At 37.4% G+C, this 19652-nt stretch overlaps 1 protein-coding gene across 12 annotated transcripts in view; it reads left to right on the forward strand.

The window, feature by feature from the left end:
* def8 (differentially expressed in FDCP 8 homolog) overlaps positions 1-19652 on the forward strand; it is a 219163-nt gene that overhangs the window by 45581 nt on the left and 153930 nt on the right. For 10 of the 12 annotated variants that reach the window (XR_010895482.1, XR_010895483.1, XM_067389841.1 and 7 more), the window contains one exon: positions 3701-3798. The exons of the other annotated variants lie outside the window; for them this stretch is intronic. Coding sequence is in view for 7 of the 10 variants with exons in the window: in XM_067389841.1 (XP_067245942.1) it covers positions 3701-3798 (98 nt within the window). In the remaining 3 variants the exon portion in view is untranslated. Of the gene's footprint in view, positions 1-3700; positions 3799-19652 lie in introns of those variants that run through there. 12 annotated transcript variants of the gene reach the window in all.

A 19652-nucleotide genomic window follows, 5' to 3' on the forward strand; every position in this document is an offset into this window, starting at 1 on the left:
TCGGCGGAGACTGGAGATGAGGGCCAGTCCATTCCCTCAAATACAATAAGAATGCCCGTAGGGACGGGAGCGGGCTCGCACACGGATGGAGCGGCAGGCTCGGAGAGGGCTGGAGCAGACTCCATGGAGACTGGAGCGGCTTGCTTCCTCCTCCTCCGCTTTCGGGACCCAGTGGAGGAGTGTGGGTTCAGTGTGGGGCAGGAAGGAAGTTCACTGGAGGGGTAAGCGGAGGAATACGGAGGCTGACTAACTGGCCCAGCCGACAGTGTTTCTGGACGGACTGGAGACCAACACTCATCCACATAGAATTTGGAATTATTCAAAAACAAAATAAAGTTGATAGTTTCACTTAAGGAGAGACGATAATCTGGTTCATGGAGATGGAGAGTGTTGTCATCCAGACCGTCCAAAAACAGGGCGATTAAATTAGCATCGGGCCAGTCAGTCAGATAAGCCAGCTCAACAAACTCCTCCACATACCTCTCCAGTGAACGACCAACCTGAAGAAGTCTGATGATGCGATCGCCAGCAGACAGGTGAGTGAGAGGCGTTGGAGGAGCGGTAGCCAGGGAGCCGGGGAGTGTCTCCATCTCTTTCCTTTTTGTGGAAAATCCAAAGTTTGGGTCCGTTCTTCTGTTACGGTACGCTGGTGTAGAGATGAGGCTGATACGGATTTCCACAACAAAGTTGAGTACTTTAATAAACAGAGACAGGAACACCAAACATAACCTTAACACAACAGAGAACGGACAAGGAGTGCAGGGAGTGAGTGCAATATATGGGGAGTGCTGACAATAGAGTCCAGGTGCAGGTGATCTGTGATGATGAGGAGCTGACGAGGGAAGTGAGTGCAGGTGATGAAACAGGAGGATCATGGGATATGGAGTCCAGGAAGACAAGGGATCTGTAACAATTTACTGTAACAAATGGCCGTGATCAAAATGCTTTAGGCATCATAAAATCCTTCATTTTCTCTCCTGTTGTTCAAAATAAGTCATTGGCTCCAAAGAGTCGCAAAACCAGTCCCATGAACGACCTTAGTAGAGACCGTGTCTGAAGCTCTCTGCAAGCTTCAAAGACAGGAAGTTCGCCTATCTATCAGTGTTTTTTAATAATGGTGCCATTATAAATTATCTTATACCCTTCTCCACTCTCTTTTGCCTTTGATTCTTTCCACTTGGTTTCCTGTATTAATGCAACATCGACTCGTCTGGTCTTCAGGGAGTCAACTAACTCGCATTGACAGCCGGTGAGCTTTCCGATATTGATCGTAGCAAATTGTAGTGGGAATAGCTTCTTTAGTCTACTCTGTCCTTGAGTAGGTAGCCCTGGGATATTTCTCACGTCGCTCGGGAGAGGGCAGCATGTGTTCCTTCCAGGGGACGACCTAATTTGATGAGCAAAGTTTTGAGACACACATAACCTACATGTATGTCAATAATTAAAGCACATATATATTAAACCTGCAGGGCATATATTTATTTAATTGAATCACAGCCTTTGTGAATTCACAAAAGCACTATAAAAGCACTATAAAACACATTGTGCAGCCTTAGTAAACAGTCTAATAATAAGGTGACCAGATTTGTGAAATGGAAACCGGGGACATTTCCTATGCGAGTGGTCAAAATACCACCACAATCTCATTTGTTATTATCTATTAATTAAAAAACAGGGACAGTACATTTTTCATTGTTGTGAGTTTCACATTTACATTAATAAATATTATGACTTAATTTTATTCGGATTTTTGGTCTGGTTTTAATACAATTCACCAAAATAACTAGCCAGTAGGCCTAACTACAAAAAACTATTAAACTATTACACTATTTTGAAAAATCACATTTCAAAATATGAGATAAATAACACAAATAATATTTGCAACATTTATTATTGAATATTTTCATTTTCATGAGCTGTTTATACTGTACAAAATTACAACTTTTGTCCAGTGACATTTTACTGACATGAAAGGAGCTTTGAGTAAAGTTCATAAAATGTAGGCTACATTATTTCCCACTTGAATTTGTTAAAATTTTGTAAATTTTAAGGTTAAATGCATGAATCTGGTTCACTTTGGAAGCTCAAAATTAAGAGCTTCAACCCATGTACAGTGTGCACAAAGAACAAAGAAACAGCATTAACTTGTACCTGGACATTAACAAGGGTTTTTAGTTCTTCTTTTTAGTTGTGATATAAAGTCTATATCGTTTTAGGTGTTTTAGGATGCCAAACAATTACTACAATAAAATAATAATAAAATAATGTTTTAGGCCTAGCTATATAATTATTCATATGACAAAAATATCCATATAGGCTATTGTAACAAATGCATAAATATAAAAAAATAAAAAAATAATAATAAAAATGTGTATAATATATATATATATATATATATATATATATATATATATATATATATATATATATATATATATATATATATATATATATACATTTTTATTATTATTTATTTATTTTTTTTGGTTAGGCTACTTTACACAACGTAGGCTATAAGGAAATTAAAATACTAGTTTGTAGCCAATTTCTAAGATAAATCCTTGAGCTTTAATTTTAATCACCAAATCGCCAGCTGATCGTGTGACCAAAGTGCACACGTCTCTTTAAAACTGCATAGCCTATACTTAATCACTGTATTTTGCTGTTTTATCACGGTTTCGATTTTTGTTCGTTGGGCAAAATACAACGTAGAGACCATTTATGTTTAAAATTTTCGGTTCATTATGAAACGGTGGCGGCACAAGGTCATTAATGGGAAACACTGAATGAATGTTTAGCTGATACATGTGCTAAAGTTGTCATATAAGGTGTTATATCATAACAAAAACCCTTCAACCGGACTGAACGAGAGTCTCGAGGCCTGCCGCTGCTCTGAGTGAGTGACAGGAGGCGTGTCTGTGTGTCTGCTGGTGTGCGTGAACTCGCTGCCGGTGTATATGGATACTGTAGAAAAGCGGGATTTAACTGTTTAATATATTTTAATAGAGAGATATGTTTAGGAAAAAAAAAATATTTTAACAACAACACTGTTAAGAAACCTCTATGCTGTATGCTGGCCAGACATTTTTTGCAATGTATTTGCGGATTATTTTGAACGAGATATAAAACGGGGACATTTCCGGGGACAGCTCCAGTCGGGAACGGAGCACCTAAAACCGGGACTGTCCCCGGAAAACGGGGACGTCTGGTCACCCTATCTAATAATGCTGTTCATGGATTCTCATCCGTGGAATGCGCCACTTCCGGTATTTTTCCGGAAGGGGTACATTGCAATCGAGGATTTTTTAAAATCAAGTACTTGAATTTAACTGAGAAATCATGACCCAAAATATCACTTTTCCTTAAATTCTCTTACAGCATCTCTAATAGCACTCTTTGTTTGCTTTGTTTATTTTGCTGCCTGATACTCAAAACATAGTGTATGCAGCTTAGCATGAAAAACAATTGAACATTAACATTAAAAGTAACTAGAATTTTTATAGTTATAACTGAGTTGTACAACTCAAATACACTCACTTAACTACAGATTGTACTTTCCTGATGTTAATGATTATGTGAAATCACGCCATGTCACACTGACACAGTAGCTAGTGGAGATGTGATGTACAGTCAGAAATAGGAGCTCTTGTTCAAAGGAAAGATCTGAAGTGTTATATGTATCAATATCCTGTGTCCACAGAGGTGAGGTCGGAGATCTTTTCCTCTGAATCCAAAACTCAGAGTTCAGACCGTGCAATGGATCTGGGCTTGGCTGAAGATCACTTCTCTCGACCTGTGGTAAGCACTTAATGCTTTTAATTGCTCAGCTGATAGTGCTTGCAGATAGGTTTACTAGAATCTATATCCTGCTGATGGCCAGTGCAATGCTGATACATGCATAAAACTATTTAATACTAGCAATTGGTATTTACTTAACATTGCTGAGAAGTGAGTACTTATGAAAACAGACAAAAATGCATTATTTTTGATAAAGCTGTCAGTAGATTATAGATCTAGAACTATTACATGCTAGAGAAATGTCACTTCTGTTAACTTCTATTTATATAAAGGGCGGACTGCTCTAACTCTACTGCATTGGTATATGTACATTCGATTTGTTAGTTTGCCATAAAAAGGGCCTCTTTTAGAAGCTCTATACTTAAAACCCCATACAAAGTTCATTGTCAGTAATATTTAGAAGGAAGGTGCAAATCTGACAGATTAGCATGCACCTTCAGAAAGGTCTTTATTGTTAAAGGTAGTGAATATAGAAAAAAATCTGCTTTGTCTTTTTTTTTTATTTTATTTTTTACCAAATTTTTGGACAAAATTTTCTACTAAATTTTCTGTCAAACAATTCACAAGATACACTATATTGCCAAAAGTATTGAGACACCCCCCAAATCATTGAATTCAGGGGTTCCAATCACTTCCATGGCCACAGGTGTATAAAATCAAGCACCTAGGCTTGCAAACTGCTTCTACAAACATCTGTGAAAAAATGGGTCGCTCTCAGGAGCTCAGTGAATTCAAGCGTGGTACCGTAATAGGTTGCCACCTGTGCAATAAGTCAATTTGTGAAATTTCCTCACTACTAAATGTTCCATGGTCAACTGTTGCTGGTTTCATAACAAAGTGGAAGCAGAGAGCGTAGAGAGCTTCATGGAATGGGTTTCCATGGCCGAGCAGCTGCATCCAAGCCTTACATCACCAAGTGCAATGCAAAGAGTCAGATGTAGTGGTGTAAAGCACTGCCACTGGACTCTAGAGCAGTGGAGACGTGTTCTCTGGAGTGACGAATCATGCTTCTATGTCTGGCAATCCGATGGACGAGTCTTGGTTTCATGGTTTCAGGAGAACTGTACTTGCCTGACTGCATTGTGCCAAGTGTAAAGTTTGGTGGAGGGGCTAATATGGTGTGGGGTTGTTTTTCAGGGGTTGGGCTTGGCCCCTTAGTTCCAGTGAAAGTAACCCTTAATGCTTCAGCATACCAAGACATTTTGGACAATTTCATGCTCCCAACTTTGTGAGAACAGTTTGGGGATGGCCCCTTCTTGTTCCAACATGATTGCGTACCAGTGCACAAAGCAATGTCCATAAAGACATGGATGAGTGAGTTTGTTGTGGAGGAACTTGACTGGCCTGCTCAGAGTCCTGACCTCAACCTGATAGAACACCTTTGGGATGAATTAGAGCGGAGACTTGCGAGCCAGACCTTCTCATCCAACATCAATGCCTGACCTCACAAATGCGGTCAACTAGAGAGTGCACATGGACTTTGAAAGGTTTGCGCGCTGCACAGTGCAAGACATGGAGCTGGACACGGAAAATGAAGCAAGGCCTGGCTATATCTACCTGCGGCTTAAGACAACTTTTATTTTCTTTCACACACAGCACAGAGAAGCATCTTTCTAATAAACGAACCAAATTGCCTGTCAAGTGATAGACGAAACTGACAATGATTTTATCTTTTTTAAACAAATGAAAGGCAATGTGGATAAACATTCACAGCCACGATGTAACCTATACAGATCACTCTCAAGGATATAGAAGCAAATGAATAAAAACATTTTTGATCAATAAACTTTAATATATATATATCTACAGCGCAACACTGATGCACCAAAAAAAAAAAAAAAAAAACCCAGAATAAACCATTTTAATAAATGAAAATAGCCTATTTTAAAAAATGAAATATGATCAAGTCAAAATACCTGAAGTGCAGGGGAACATATTCAAAACACAAGCCAGAAATAGTTAAAATAGGTAGCCTAACTCAGAGTGATCAATAAATAAATTAAAATTAAAGAAATTATTAAAATAACGAAAGTATAGCCTAGCTAGAATTATCAACTTGTCTTTTTAACTGCAGATCGACAATAAATGCTAAACTGGAGTGACAGGCTTTTTAGCTAAACATTAACAGAATCCAAAAATCAAATTACATCCGTCTAAAATAGTTTGAAATCATTTGTAGCTACCTTACCTGACTGAGAGAGAATACTCCAGTCTTTCACGCGATCTGCCTGTGTCCGTTTGAGTCTTTTCAAATAGCGCGCTATAGCTCGTTGGCCAGCAGAAGCGCCGCAGTGTTTGTCGTTGTTGAGTTCTAGGACATGAGCTGTTGGCACAACTTGCATCATACGTTTTTTTGATCATCTTTTACAATTTCAAAGTGCATTCAATTGTACACTTTATCCCAGACATTGTTGAAGATTTAATCCCTGCCGTAAAGATGCTCATCTGCCGGTCACGGATCATGGAAGTGAAACTTAAATCGGTCACAGGTTGGATTTATTCACGCACATTAAAAATATTTATTAAAAGCTTCTTTCTTTTCACATTTTTATTTACAGTATTAACATAATAGGCTGTATATTAACCTATTGGGAAAGAACTGGTATGTCTATGTAAAATCAGATATTGAGTGCCCCATATCTCGTCTCATAACACCTATGCGACGATTTGACTGTGAGATTGGTAGTCGAATCAGGCTCCTCCTATCGAAGATTCGAATCGTCGACTATTCGGGGTCACCCCTAGTTGTGACCAAGTTTTGTTTCACAAGATACAGCTTCTCATCTGATTTTGGGTCAACTTTTTTTAACTCTGTATTACTGTAACTTTTCAGTCAGCTCTATACAGCTCTGTCTAATGATAATCTGTGCAGATTTTGTTGAAAATTGGGAAAAATTTGAAGGAGAAAAAACTTAAAATGGAGTCTTTATGCAAGACATTGAATGGGATAAGCATGAAAATTGTAATCAAATAAACTAATAATTTTTTTTCTAGTAGAAAGAGTTAAAAAATTACAACCAAGTCAGAGCCATAGCCTTGTAGGCATTGCCCCAGCATATCGTCGCTGTCCGATGTAAACCACCTATGTCCATTTTGCTGATTTTGAGATTTTTCGACGGATTGAATGTCCAGGTTCATTTCCGTATACAGTATGCTTCACATATCTAAATGGCCAATGAAAAGTTGTGAAATCATGTCATCTGATTTTCACGTATATCCATTTGGTGTCAAAGCTGTCAATCACGCCGCGTATCTCCCGCCCTGTGGAAGCATCTCGCCGGTCTCGTGAAGTTTCATCGAAGCTCAGCACTGGATAGCCGAAAAACACTGTGAGGTTACATTGCCAAATAAACATAGCCTGGTGAGACTTTCTTTATCGAGGTAAACGTTTCCCCCCTGACGCCAGATGTATGTCTAGGAGTGACAAAATTACGGTAGGACTGTGCAAACAAAGTATCTGTCTAGCATTACCATGTCAGTGTATTGATTCATTGTCCCTTCATAGTTTGCAAGAGACATTTAATAAATTTATAATTAATATTAAATAAACTAAGCGTATTTAATAAACTAAGACGTAGGCTATTTAATAAACTGAGCGTATTCATCTGTCAATATGAAACGCGACTTGGCCATTCTAATTAATGATCGGAAGAATGCATATCGACCACCGTTATTGTAAAAAATGCACGTATGTCCATTTAAACTCAATTTTGGTCAAATGTGGATTATATCATTACACTGGCAAGAATATGGTTACATGTAAAGATGCCGTACAAAGTATGACAACGCTACATTCAACTGCTTTTGAAATAGTGTTTTTTTCACTTCCTGAAAAGTAACCGTTTTGGACACACGTGAGTTTCATCGGGCAGTGACGATATAGTGCAACAGCAACCCAAGTTCGAGTAACGGGTTATGGACTTTTGCCGATCCTGTGTCAAGTCAAGTCAAGTCACCTTTATTTATATAGCGATTTATACAATACAGATGGTTTCAAATCAGCTTTACGGCAATAAACAGGAAAATAACAATTCAATGATGCAAACAGAATTCAACTCTGCTGTAAAGCAGCTCTAAAAAGACATTAGTAAACAGTCATTATTTAGTTGAAATCAGTTCATTGCTGATTCATTTCAGCTATAAATTAGCTCTTTACAGAAGATTGTTCTAGTAGACATGAGACAGACAGACTAATATTAGCTCTAATCAAAGGCTCTACAATGTGAATCTCAAAAGCAAAAAGCACTATTAAGATTTTTTGTATGTAATTGCTCTGTATATTATATTTAGTAAGTTCAGATAAGTTCAGAATAAGTTAATTCTCAGAAAGAAGCAATGTCTGGAACAGATGCTACTTCTTGCACAATTTCTGGCCACCGAACAATTCACAATGGGCCAGCGTGTTTTGCAGAGAAAAACATTTATTTCATAATGTGATTTTCCCCCCACTTTCGGTTCTTTTCCTTCAATAAAAGGTTTGATTTTTTTTTCTTTTTCTAATTTTATTAATAAAAGATCAAAAGGATAAACAATGCAGATTTATTTTTACAGTCATCTTTGATCATATTTACCAAGGGTGCCAATAATTCTGACCACAACTGTACAACACAGGAATACACTATACATTTTTGGACAGTTTGGTTATGGGTTAAGTGGAGCCGATGTCCTTTCCTATGTGTATTGATAAGTTTCCAGGTTCTCTGGACCACAAGGCTGGAAGTGGGGGATTCGAATAATACTTTAAAGATTCACATGTACCGGGTAAGATTTGTGGAAGTGTACATAAGCGTAAATTAAATTTGCTTGTGCAAGAGAAATTTTAAATTGTAAATTACAATTCAAGTGTAAAAAAAAATTTTTACTGTTATTTATTAGTCATTTATCATCAAGACATTTATCTTCATTTAGTTCAGCATCGTTCTCGCTGCTGGAATGGTACTTTTAATGCACACATACATAAAATAAAAAGCAACTTAATTAAAACATGATCCTTTATAAGCCATTAGGCTAGACTCCCATGTTTTCATACTGAAATTCAAGCTTGTGTTAAGAAAGGAAATTTCTGTGTATTCAGTGTATATGTATCCTTCTCCTCCTCCCATCCTCCTCCTCCTCAGCAGGCCATATGATATTAGTTTGTAATCTTGATGCTACTTAAAAGTAGGCCTAGTATGGCTTAGAATCTGCACTAATGCATAAATTCACCTGTCTACTGATCAGGGGCGATTCCAAAATTTGGTTCAATAATAACTGAACCAACAATAATATAATTTTGGAATTTAAGGGGATTTTACAAAATAATTCTAGAATATTTACTAAATATATACAGTATCTCTTATATAACTTATTCATCATTTATCATCTGTAATACCATCATGTAACCACTAGATGGCTGTATAGCCCTATATATAAATAAACTTGGCTGTGTGTTGCCTAGTTGCTGGGAACATTGGATTCTCACATAATTAGTTACTTGCATTCGGATATATATTTAGACATCATTAAAGACTTCTTTTGTCAAAGTTGAGTTTATGTTGATTTGAAGTGTAAGATTTGCATTAGTCAAATCTGGACACAAAGAAAGCTTTTTGTTACTCATACTAGCTACATATAATAGCTTGATCAGTCACATGAAAGTAATCAATTGATATTGACTGTCTCAGTGCGACCAGGGAGATATTTCAAAATATGTTATACCATGAACAGAGGACTCTGAATTATGCATATCCATGTCAACAGCTCAACAAGCTCTCTATGTTGTACGTTCATTATTATTGTAATGTTATGTGCTTTGAAGCACAAGGTAGTTTAACACCTCTTGTAGTGTTGTCATGATACTGAAATTATGACTTCGATACGATACCTGAATAAAATAAAAAGTAAAAGTAATTGAATAACATGACAGATCTTAAAATTCATTGTTTTATAAAAAAAAAAGAAGAAGAATAGTCACATGCTACAGTGTCAACTTAATGTGATTGTTGCATCATGCTAACATAACCGTATGCAGGAAAGTTGTGAAATTTGGTACACACATATAGAGGCCAGTCTCAACTGTGTCCATAGCAAATTTGGACTCTCTAACTCCATCCCTCTAGTGCCACTACCTGTCCAAAATTTCACTCATGTTTATGCTAATAACTTTTGAACAGTAAGGGCTAGAAACATAAAAAAAAATAATAATAATAATGTTTTCCTCTGGTTCCTTGGCTCATTCCTTGGCACCCCATGACATCATTTTCCACCATGAAAATTTTCCCACCATTTTGATTTTTCAAAAACAAAACAAAAAAAAAAACTACTTTTTCGAACTACTCCTAGGCCGTTACTCCGATTTTCACGAAAATTGAACCAGAAAATCTTGAGACCATGCCAACAAAAAGTTGTCAAAAGCTTTTTGATAGAACCATCCGTTCTCAAACTGCCCCAATGAATTAGACAAAGAACTTGCCAAATCAGATTTGAGGCTATATCTCAAGAAAGCTTTATTGTATTCAGACCGAACTTGGTACATGTCATCACAAGCATGACCAGAGGCAACATCCAACGTTTCGGTGCAGCGCCACTTACTGGTCCTGAGATACAAAAAATGGCTATTTTTGCTTATAACTCCTGATGGGTTTGTCCAAAAATCATAAATTCGTTAGATTCGGGGCATCATGCCGAGTCGAATGATATCCTATTTTCCCATATTGGCCATTTTGAATTTTGTGCTAAAGTGCCGTATTTTATGAACACATTAGCGTATCGTTACGAAACTAGGTGCGGGTCATCAGCACAATGCCCTGAAGGAGTCAAGTCAAGTCACCTTTATTTATATAGCGCTTTTTACAATGCAGATTGTGTCAAAGCAGCTTTACAGTGATAACTGGTATATAATTTTGGCTGCACAGCAGCACTTAAAAAAAATGGTGTCAATGCAGGCAGATCAAAGCAATGTTGAATATCAAATGTCAAGTCAAATGTCAAGTGTCCCCAACTAAGCAAGCCAAAAGGCGACAACGGCAAGGAACCCAAACTCCAACAGGTGATATCAGGTGACAAACGGGTGTTAAAATAGAGAAAAAACCTTGGGAGAAACCAGGCTTAGTCGGGGGGCCAGTTCTTCTCTGGCGAACAGTGCTTAGTTATGATTCAAGTAGCTATTATAAGTCCGATGGGATCACAAAATTCAATATATTTATTCCAGTTCCATCCAGCCGAGGATTGTATTCATCACGCCGGTATGGACGGTTTGTTGAGGAGCTGTGCCACTGACTAATGTTAGCGTAGATGCCATTCTTCTTCAGATGTAACGAGTACATCTAGTGTTATAGGAAGTGTTCCCGGTTCCGGCTGACCTAATTTATGCAGCCTAACAATCCTTTAACAGATTTGAAAGTATAAATTGATAATGTGCTATGTGTATGCCAGGTATAAGAGATGAGCTTTTAATCTAGATTTAAACTGACAGAGTGTGTCTGCTTCCCGAACAATGCTAGGAAGATTGTTCCAGAGTTTAGGTGCCAAATAGGAGAAGGATCTACCGCCTGCGGTTGATTTTGATATTCTAGGTATTATCAGCTGGCCTGAAATCTGAGATCATAATAGACGTGAAGGACTATAATGCTTTAAGAGCTCGCTCAAGTACTGGGGAGCTAAACCATTTAGTGCTTTGTAAGTAATTAGCAAGATTTTAAAATCTATACGATGTTTAACAGGAAGCCAATCCAGTGTTGACAGAACTGGGCTAATATGGTCATACTTCCTAGTTCTAGTAAGAACTCAAGCTGCTGCATTTTGTACGAGCTGTAGTTTATTTATCAGGCGAGCAGAACAACCACCCAGTAGAGTGTCACAATAATCTAGCCTTGAGGTCATAAACGCATTAACCAACTGTTAAGCATTTTTCATTGAGAGCATATGTTGTTGTTTAGATATATTTTTAAGATGAAAGAGTGCAGTTTTACAAATGCTAGAAACATGGCCTTCAAATGAAAGATTGGTATCAAAGAGCATACCCAGGTTCCTAACTGACGACGAAGATTAACCGAGCAGCCATCAAGTGTTAGACAGTATTCTAGGTTATTACGTGAAGAAGTATTTGAATCTCTGTTTTTTCTGAATTTAGTAGTAGGAAATTACTGGTCATCCAATTTTTTATATCAGCTATGCATTCCGTTAATTTTGTGAATTGGTAAGTTTCGTCTGTGTGCAAAGAAATATAGAGCTAAGTATCATCAGCGTAACAGTGAAAACTAACAGCATGCTTCCTAATGATATCTCCCAAGGGTAGTGAAAAGCAACGGTCCTAGTACTGAGCCTTGTGGTAATCCATATTTAACTAGTGATCGATATGACATCTCTGTAATGATTTTTACTTTGTCCATCCAAGGACGTGAAGTAAAATAGGTATTGGTACTCACGTCATCGCTGACGTTGTGATTTTGGATCACACGTCCCTTAAGGTGTGGTTATGAGTACATCAGATAACCACTTCCCCCCCTTTCCCTAGTTCAGGGCACCAGTCAAGGTCTTTCACCTTGGCAGTATGAGAACACTCCCAACAGGGGCTTTCATTCACTTAGAATTAATGTAAAGTGGTCAGCTGATTTATTTGAAAGATTGGTGAAATTGCTAACTTGTAGAACCTCTTCTGTATTATCAGCACAAGGAAGACACAAGTGTAATAAAATAAATTTTATTAACACAAAGATAAACAAGAATAACTAACACAACTACTAAATGAATACTATGAATGATAAAGGAATAAAGTGCATAAGCTACATAAAATACAAGTGATTAAGTTGGGTGTGGCTATGGAAGAGTTACGCTATCTTAAGATAAAAGATAAAGATAAAGATAAAGATAGTTTCTCTGAAAATAATAAGGTGGAGAACCTTACAGTGTCTTTAAAGTTTACCAATGCATTTCTCACTTTCCAAACCACCACCAGAATACCTTTGGCAATATTCTAAACAAATAGAGACTAAACATGATGGAAAAAGATTGAACTGTCATTCAATTGTACATTAACAGCTGAATTTGCGTCAGAGGTTGCACTACAAATAGCTGTCACTGAGAATACTTATTTCTGTGAATAAGTATGAAATGGATGTGTAGTTTGCATCAGTTCTAAGGTTTTCAAACATAGTTTTGAATGGATTTGGACGGATCTTTGTGATCTCTCTTTGTTTCACCCATTGCTGCTAAGGTCCCAAGGAATTTTTATGGCAGTCTCTGGCCAACTTTAGGAAGTAGTGTCTAGATGGGTAAAGGGCAGTAACTGCCTGTGGACCAATGAGAAGTCTTGTCCTTCCCAGGCTTGGTACAAGAGGTCTTCTTCTTACCCTCTGTAAGAAGGAGAGGTCTGGATGTTGTCCTACAGTTTGTTTGTGTTAGTCCACCAAGATCCAATCAAAATGTAGCAAACCTTTGTCCACTGTTACGGAGAGAGAGGGGCCCGGCCGTAAACTGGGCCCTGGAATTCACTACATCTCTTTAGGGCTGCACAATATATCGCATGCGATTGTCACACGCATTTCGTCTGTAAAGCTGGTTCCCTGATCACCTGCTTTCAAATGGAGCACCATTTAATAGACAGAGCTGTAGATCACTGATAATCCACGCAATATCACACTCATATCGCAGATGAATCGCCTTTGATAATGAACACGATATTGCGTGGTTTGCCAGTGAACTACGGCTCTGTCTATTAAATGGCGCTCCATTTGAAAGCAGGTGATGGCGATTTAGCGGTAATCAGGGAACCGGCTTTACTGACGAAATGCGCGTAACAATCTCATGCGATATATCATGCAGCCCTACATCTCTTCGTTTACTACTTCAAACTGATAACGGTCAGATAAGTAAGATTTGAAGCATGACAATGCAATTCCACTAATGCCAACATAATATTCAAGTCTATTTAAAAGAATTTTGTGATCGATAGTGTCAAATGCAGCACTAAGATCCAGTAACACTAATAGAGAGATACAACCACGATCTGATGATAAGAGCAAATCATTAGTAACTCTAATGAGAGCAGTCTCAGTACTATGGTACGTTCTAAATCCTTACTGGAAATCCTCACAGATACTATTTCTTTCTAAAAAGGGTCATTGTCTTGTTGGAAGGTAAAGCTTTGGCCCAGTCTGAGGTCCTGAGCACTCTGGAGAAGGTTTTCGTCCAGGATATCTCTGTACTTGGCCGCATTCATCTTTCCCTCGATTGCAACCAGTCGTCCTGTCCCTGCAGCTGAAAAACACCCCCACAGCATGATGCTGCCACCACCATGCTTCACTGTTGGGACTGTATTGGACAGGTGATGAGCAGTACCTGGTTTTCTCCATACATACCACTTAGAATTAAGGCCAAAAAGTTCTATCTTGGTCTCATCAGACCAGAGAATCTTATTTCTCTCCATCTTGGAGTCCTTCAGGTGTTTTTTAGCAAACTCTATGCGGGCTTTCCTGTGTCTTGAACTGAGGAGAGGCTTCCGTCGGGCCACTCTGCCATAAAGCCCCGACTGGTGGAGGGCTGCAGTGATGGTTGACTTTCTACAACTTTCTCCCATCTCCCGACTGCATCTCTGGAGTTCAGCCACAGTGATCTTTGGGTTCTTCTTTACCTCTCTCACCAAGGCTCTTCTCCCCTGATAGCTCAGTTTGGCTGGACAGCCAGCTCTAGGAAGGGTTCTGGTCATCCCAAATGTCTTCTATTTAAGGATTATGGAGGCCACTGTGCTCTTAGGAACTTTAAGTGCAGCAGAATTTTTTTTTTTTTTTGTACCATGGCCAGATCTGTGCCTTGCCACAATTCTGTCTCTGAGCTCTTCAGGCAGTTCAGTTCTTTTGACCTCATGATTCTCATTTGCTCTGATATGCACTGTGAGCTGTAAGGTCTTATATAGACAGGTGTGTGGCTTTCCTAATCAAGTCCAATCAGTATAATCAAACACAGCTGGACTCAAATGAAGGTGTAGAACCATTTCAAGTATGATCAGAAGAAATGGACAGCACCTGAGTTAAATATATGAGTATCACAGCAAAGGGTCTAAATACTTAGGACCATGTGATATTTCAGTTTTTCTTTTTTAATAAATCTGCAAAAATTTTAACAATTCTGTTTTTTTTTCTGTTAATATGGAGTGCTGTGTGTACATTAATGAGGAAAAAAATAAACTGATTTTGATTTTGACTGAAAATGATTTTAGCAAATGGCTGCAATATAACAAAGAGTGAAAAATTTAAGGGGGTCTGAATACTTTCCGTACCCACTGTAAACTTCCCTCGTCCACTTCACAAAGTGGAACACACTTCAAAATGCTGGCAAGGATTCCCCTGAAGGGAAGTGTTTAGGGAAGTTTGCGAGTGCGTGTCTAAAACTGGAGTGGAATGCAGCCCTACTCCGCTTCAAGCTGCTTCCGTGTTCTACTTTGCTGGCATTTAACCAATGTTTCTCTGCAACAAAGTGATGTCATGCCGCACGCGTTGCTGTTTCTGTGTGGAGTCAAAAGGGTCTAACTCTGTGCCATTGCATAACTATAGATGTGTTAAAAAATAATGAGAATATATATATACATACAGTATACAGGTGCTGGTCATATAATTAGAATATCATGAAAAAGTTATTTTTCTTTTAATTGCAAATTATTTTTAAAAATGAAACTTTCATATATTCTAGATTCCTTACATGTAAAGTAAAACATTTCAGCATTTTTTTTCTTTTTTAATTTGTTGATTAGAGTGTACAGCTAATGAAAGTCCAAATTCCAGTATCTCAAAATATTAGAATATTTATATTTGAGTTTCATTAAATGACCATCCCTACAGTATAAATTCTAGGTATCTCTTGTTCTTTGAAACCACACTAATGGGGAAGACTGCTGACTTGGTAATGGTCCAGGAGACAATCATTGACACCCTCCACAAAGAGAGAAAGTCACAGAAGGTCATTACGGAATGGGGTGGCTGTTTGCATTTAATATGCTTTGATGCATCACTCTGTAAAGTTGACTAGAAGGAAGAAATTGGGTAGGCAAAGGTGCACAAGCAACAGGGATGACCACAAGCTTGAGAATACTGTCAAGTAAACACTTCAAACACTTGGGAGAGCTTCACAATGAGTCAAATGAAGCCGGAGTCAGCGCATCAAGAGTCACCACACTCAGACATCTTCAGGAAAAGGACTACTAAGCCACTCCTGAAACAGAAACAACGTCAGAAGAATCTTACCTGGGCTAAGGAGAAAAAGAACTGGACAGTGAACAGTGGTCGAAAGTCCTCTTTTCATATAAAAGTAAATTTTGCATTTCATGTTGAAATCATGGTCCCAGAGTCTGAAGGAAGACTGGAGAGGCACAGAATCCAAGCTGCTTGAAGTCTAGTGGGAAGTTTCTGAAGTTAGTAATGATTTGGGGGGCCGTGACATCTGCTGGTGTTGGTCCATTGTGTTTTATCAAGTGCAAAGTCAATGCAGCCATCTTCCAGGAGATTTTGGAGCACTTTACTGCTGACAAGCTTTATGTAGATGCTGATTTCCTTTTCCAGCAGGACTTTAGCACCTGCCCAGAGTGCAAAAACCACTTCCAAGTGGTTTGCTGACCATGATATTACTGTGTTTTATTGACCAGCCAACATGCCTGACCCCTGAATCTTTGGGATATTTTCAAGAGAAAGATGAGAAACAGTCGATCCAACAATATACAGATGATCTGAAGGCTCAATAGTGCCTCAGCCGTGCCACAGGCTGATCACTTCCATGCCACACTTCACTGATGCTGTAATTTGTGCTAGGAGCAAGTCATTTGCTGTAATATCTGCTGCCGACCAAGTATTGAGTGTACAAATTAACATACTTTAAAGAACTTGAACTTTTGAAACGTTTTGAAAATTCATTTTTTTGATTGATCTTAGGAAATATTCTAATATTTTGAGATACTGGATTTTGGACTTTCATGAGCTGTACGCTTTAATCATCAAAATAAAAAAAAATAAATAAAAAAAAAAAACCTTTTGAAATGTTTTACTTTACATGTAGGGAATCTAGAATATATGAAAGTTTCATATTTAAAAATAATTTACAATAAAACACGATATTCTAAATATATGACCAGCACCTGTATATCCGAGTCCTGATCGGGAGGTAACGTCCGATTCCGATTGAGTCTGAAACCATGTTTTGACTAATACTGTAAATATTAATATAAATTACAGCAACACCTCCCCCTTTGCCTTTCTGTCAAGGATTGTGTCGATAATCGTAACCTTGAGGGCTAGACTCATTTAAAGTAATGTAATCATCCGGTTTTAGCCAAGTTTCTGTCAAACACAGCAAATCTAGATTATTGTCTGTGATAATATTATTTACAATAAGTGCTTTTGAAGAAAGGGATCTAATATTTAACAACCCAAGCTTTATCATTTGTTTATCAGTATTATCTCTATTTTTTATTTGTTGAACATCAATTAAATCTTTACCCTTAAATGGGTTTGGAAGTTTTTTGTTTTTACTTGTTTGGGGTACAGACACAGTCTCTATGTGATATCTAGGTGTAAGAGTTTCTATGTGTTGGGAATTATCTGACTTCTGTAACATGAGGCAGCTAGCAGATGGTCGGTTTAGACAGTCTGTCTGCTTCCCGACCTGGGCCGTAGTTTGTCATGTTTCACCAAATTTGACGCACTTGTATAAGCTCACTCTGAGGAAACATAAAAAAAGTGGTGTGATTGTGCCTCTTAGTGGCGCTATAATTAAACAAAACATGAAATTGCCATTAACTACAATACAGTATTATGATATAAAATTCTATATTATATAAAAGCATTGGTGTACTATTACAAAACTCAGTATGTGTCATCGGCACCATGCTCTGAAGGTTCTCAAAGGGTTTTGAGACAGTGCCACTTTGTGGTCAAATGTTGTAATAACATTTTATTTTTTTTAAAATACTAATAGCTTTATATAAATGTGTCCTATAGTAATGAGTCTTAATCGATTCCTTGGGTAATGCTGAGAACATTGATGCCAATTTTGCCATAGTCAGCCAAACTTCCTGTCTGCCATTTTGATGAATCGTATCATCGTATCATCTTCAGACCATGTCAGTAAAAAGTTATGGATTTCGTATTGATAGATGGAACCATATTCATTTAACACTGCAACAAATTAGAAGATTGATGCCAAAATGACTCTGACCATACCTCATTAATTTAATCACAGCACCACCTATTGGTCCAAAGTGATAAACCAGTCAATCTTTATTATTTACTGTATTTGTGAATTTTATTTTATTTTTTTCCCTCCAGCTCTTTTGCCTAAAATGATCTTAATAGGTCTTTAATTGCTCTTTGTTGCAGTTGGTCTGATGCTTGTTGTGCCGCTTTTGTGCTTGGCCCCGTAATTGCTGCTTGCAGCTATATTTATTATTATTATTATTTAAAAAGGAACCATGTACAATTTTTTTTAACATAAATGTTTCCATTTTATGCATTGCACTGGATTTAGCCAAAGGCTAATTTTCATCTGCAGTCATCACTAACACACATTGTAAAATGACACAAACAGTTACAAAAAAACAATATAACATTCATATACGCACATCCTATCAGGGCTATATCAATGCTTACAAAGTTTAGTCAATTTTTAAAAAAATATTTAAGCTTCAATTTAAAAAGACCAATATATATACACTTTATATCCTCTGGTAAGGCATTCCTACGAGTAGTAGCTTTCACTGAGAACAACACAATCTCTTATGGATAATAATCTGGTAGATCTCAAAGAGTCTTTAGAACGAAAATGAACAAAATCATAGAATACAGAAGGAGCCAAACCATTTTAAATGATTTTAATGGGTCATTCTACAGAATTGGTTCAAAGTCAGATTTGGAACGTCTTGAAAAAAGAAAAAAAAAAAAGTCTTTCCACAAATTTTGTATGTATGCATTTCATGTTTTGGTCATCACTGCACATTTTCGGTAGTGACAGTAATGTGTTGGTAGCCACCACATTACATTACAGAATTTAACTCTCATACTAAAACATATATTAAAATACTAATGATTTACATAACTGTACTAAGAATTTGTTTATTTCTCCCAAAAAAATGATTGTGTGTTCCCTTTTGTCACTACTAAAACTATAATGACATGTTTTGGTCGTGACTGTTTCGGTAGTGACAATTTTAGATACTTTTGAGCCTTGCGCAAAGATGATAATCAGCACATGGTTATCTAGCACAGTTCTGGGGTCTAATTTATAAAATTGTGCGTAGGATCCCTACTAAAAGTGTACGTACACGCAAAAGCTAGATTCTGCGTACGCACAAAAAAAATCAGATTTATAAAACCATACGTACACCAGAACCTGCGCACAAATCCCTTTATAAATCCCAGTCAGCGGAAGATTGTGTGTATGTCCATCTCCGCCCTGTCTCCTCCCCGACATCACCATATATGGAGCTTATGACGCCTAGTTTTAATATGCATAACCTCATCTGCACATCATTTCCATACATATTCCCATCCACGTGACACCACGGTTAACACCGTCAAATTGGAAAATATTAGATATGGACTATAAATGCCATTTGTGCCACACATTATATTGATAAATATCATCCAATATCCTCTTTATATTTTAGAATAAATATATCAAAATATCCATAAAAACAAAATTGTATAAAATTCTTCAGATAAAGGTTTTAGGATAGAGTTGATTCATTCATTTCCACTGGCCAGATAGTATTTTAATAGTTTTAAACAATTCAACATATCTGTACATATCTTTTAGGAAGTTTATAGGACAGATCGGACTACTTATTTATTGCAGTGTAAATACAATTGTCTGACTCGGCGTGTCACTGACAAAGT

Source organism: Chanodichthys erythropterus, chromosome 7 (assembly GCF_024489055.1).
Source record: "Chanodichthys erythropterus isolate Z2021 chromosome 7, ASM2448905v1, whole genome shotgun sequence".
Taxonomy (NCBI): domain Eukaryota; kingdom Metazoa; phylum Chordata; class Actinopteri; order Cypriniformes; family Xenocyprididae; genus Chanodichthys; species Chanodichthys erythropterus.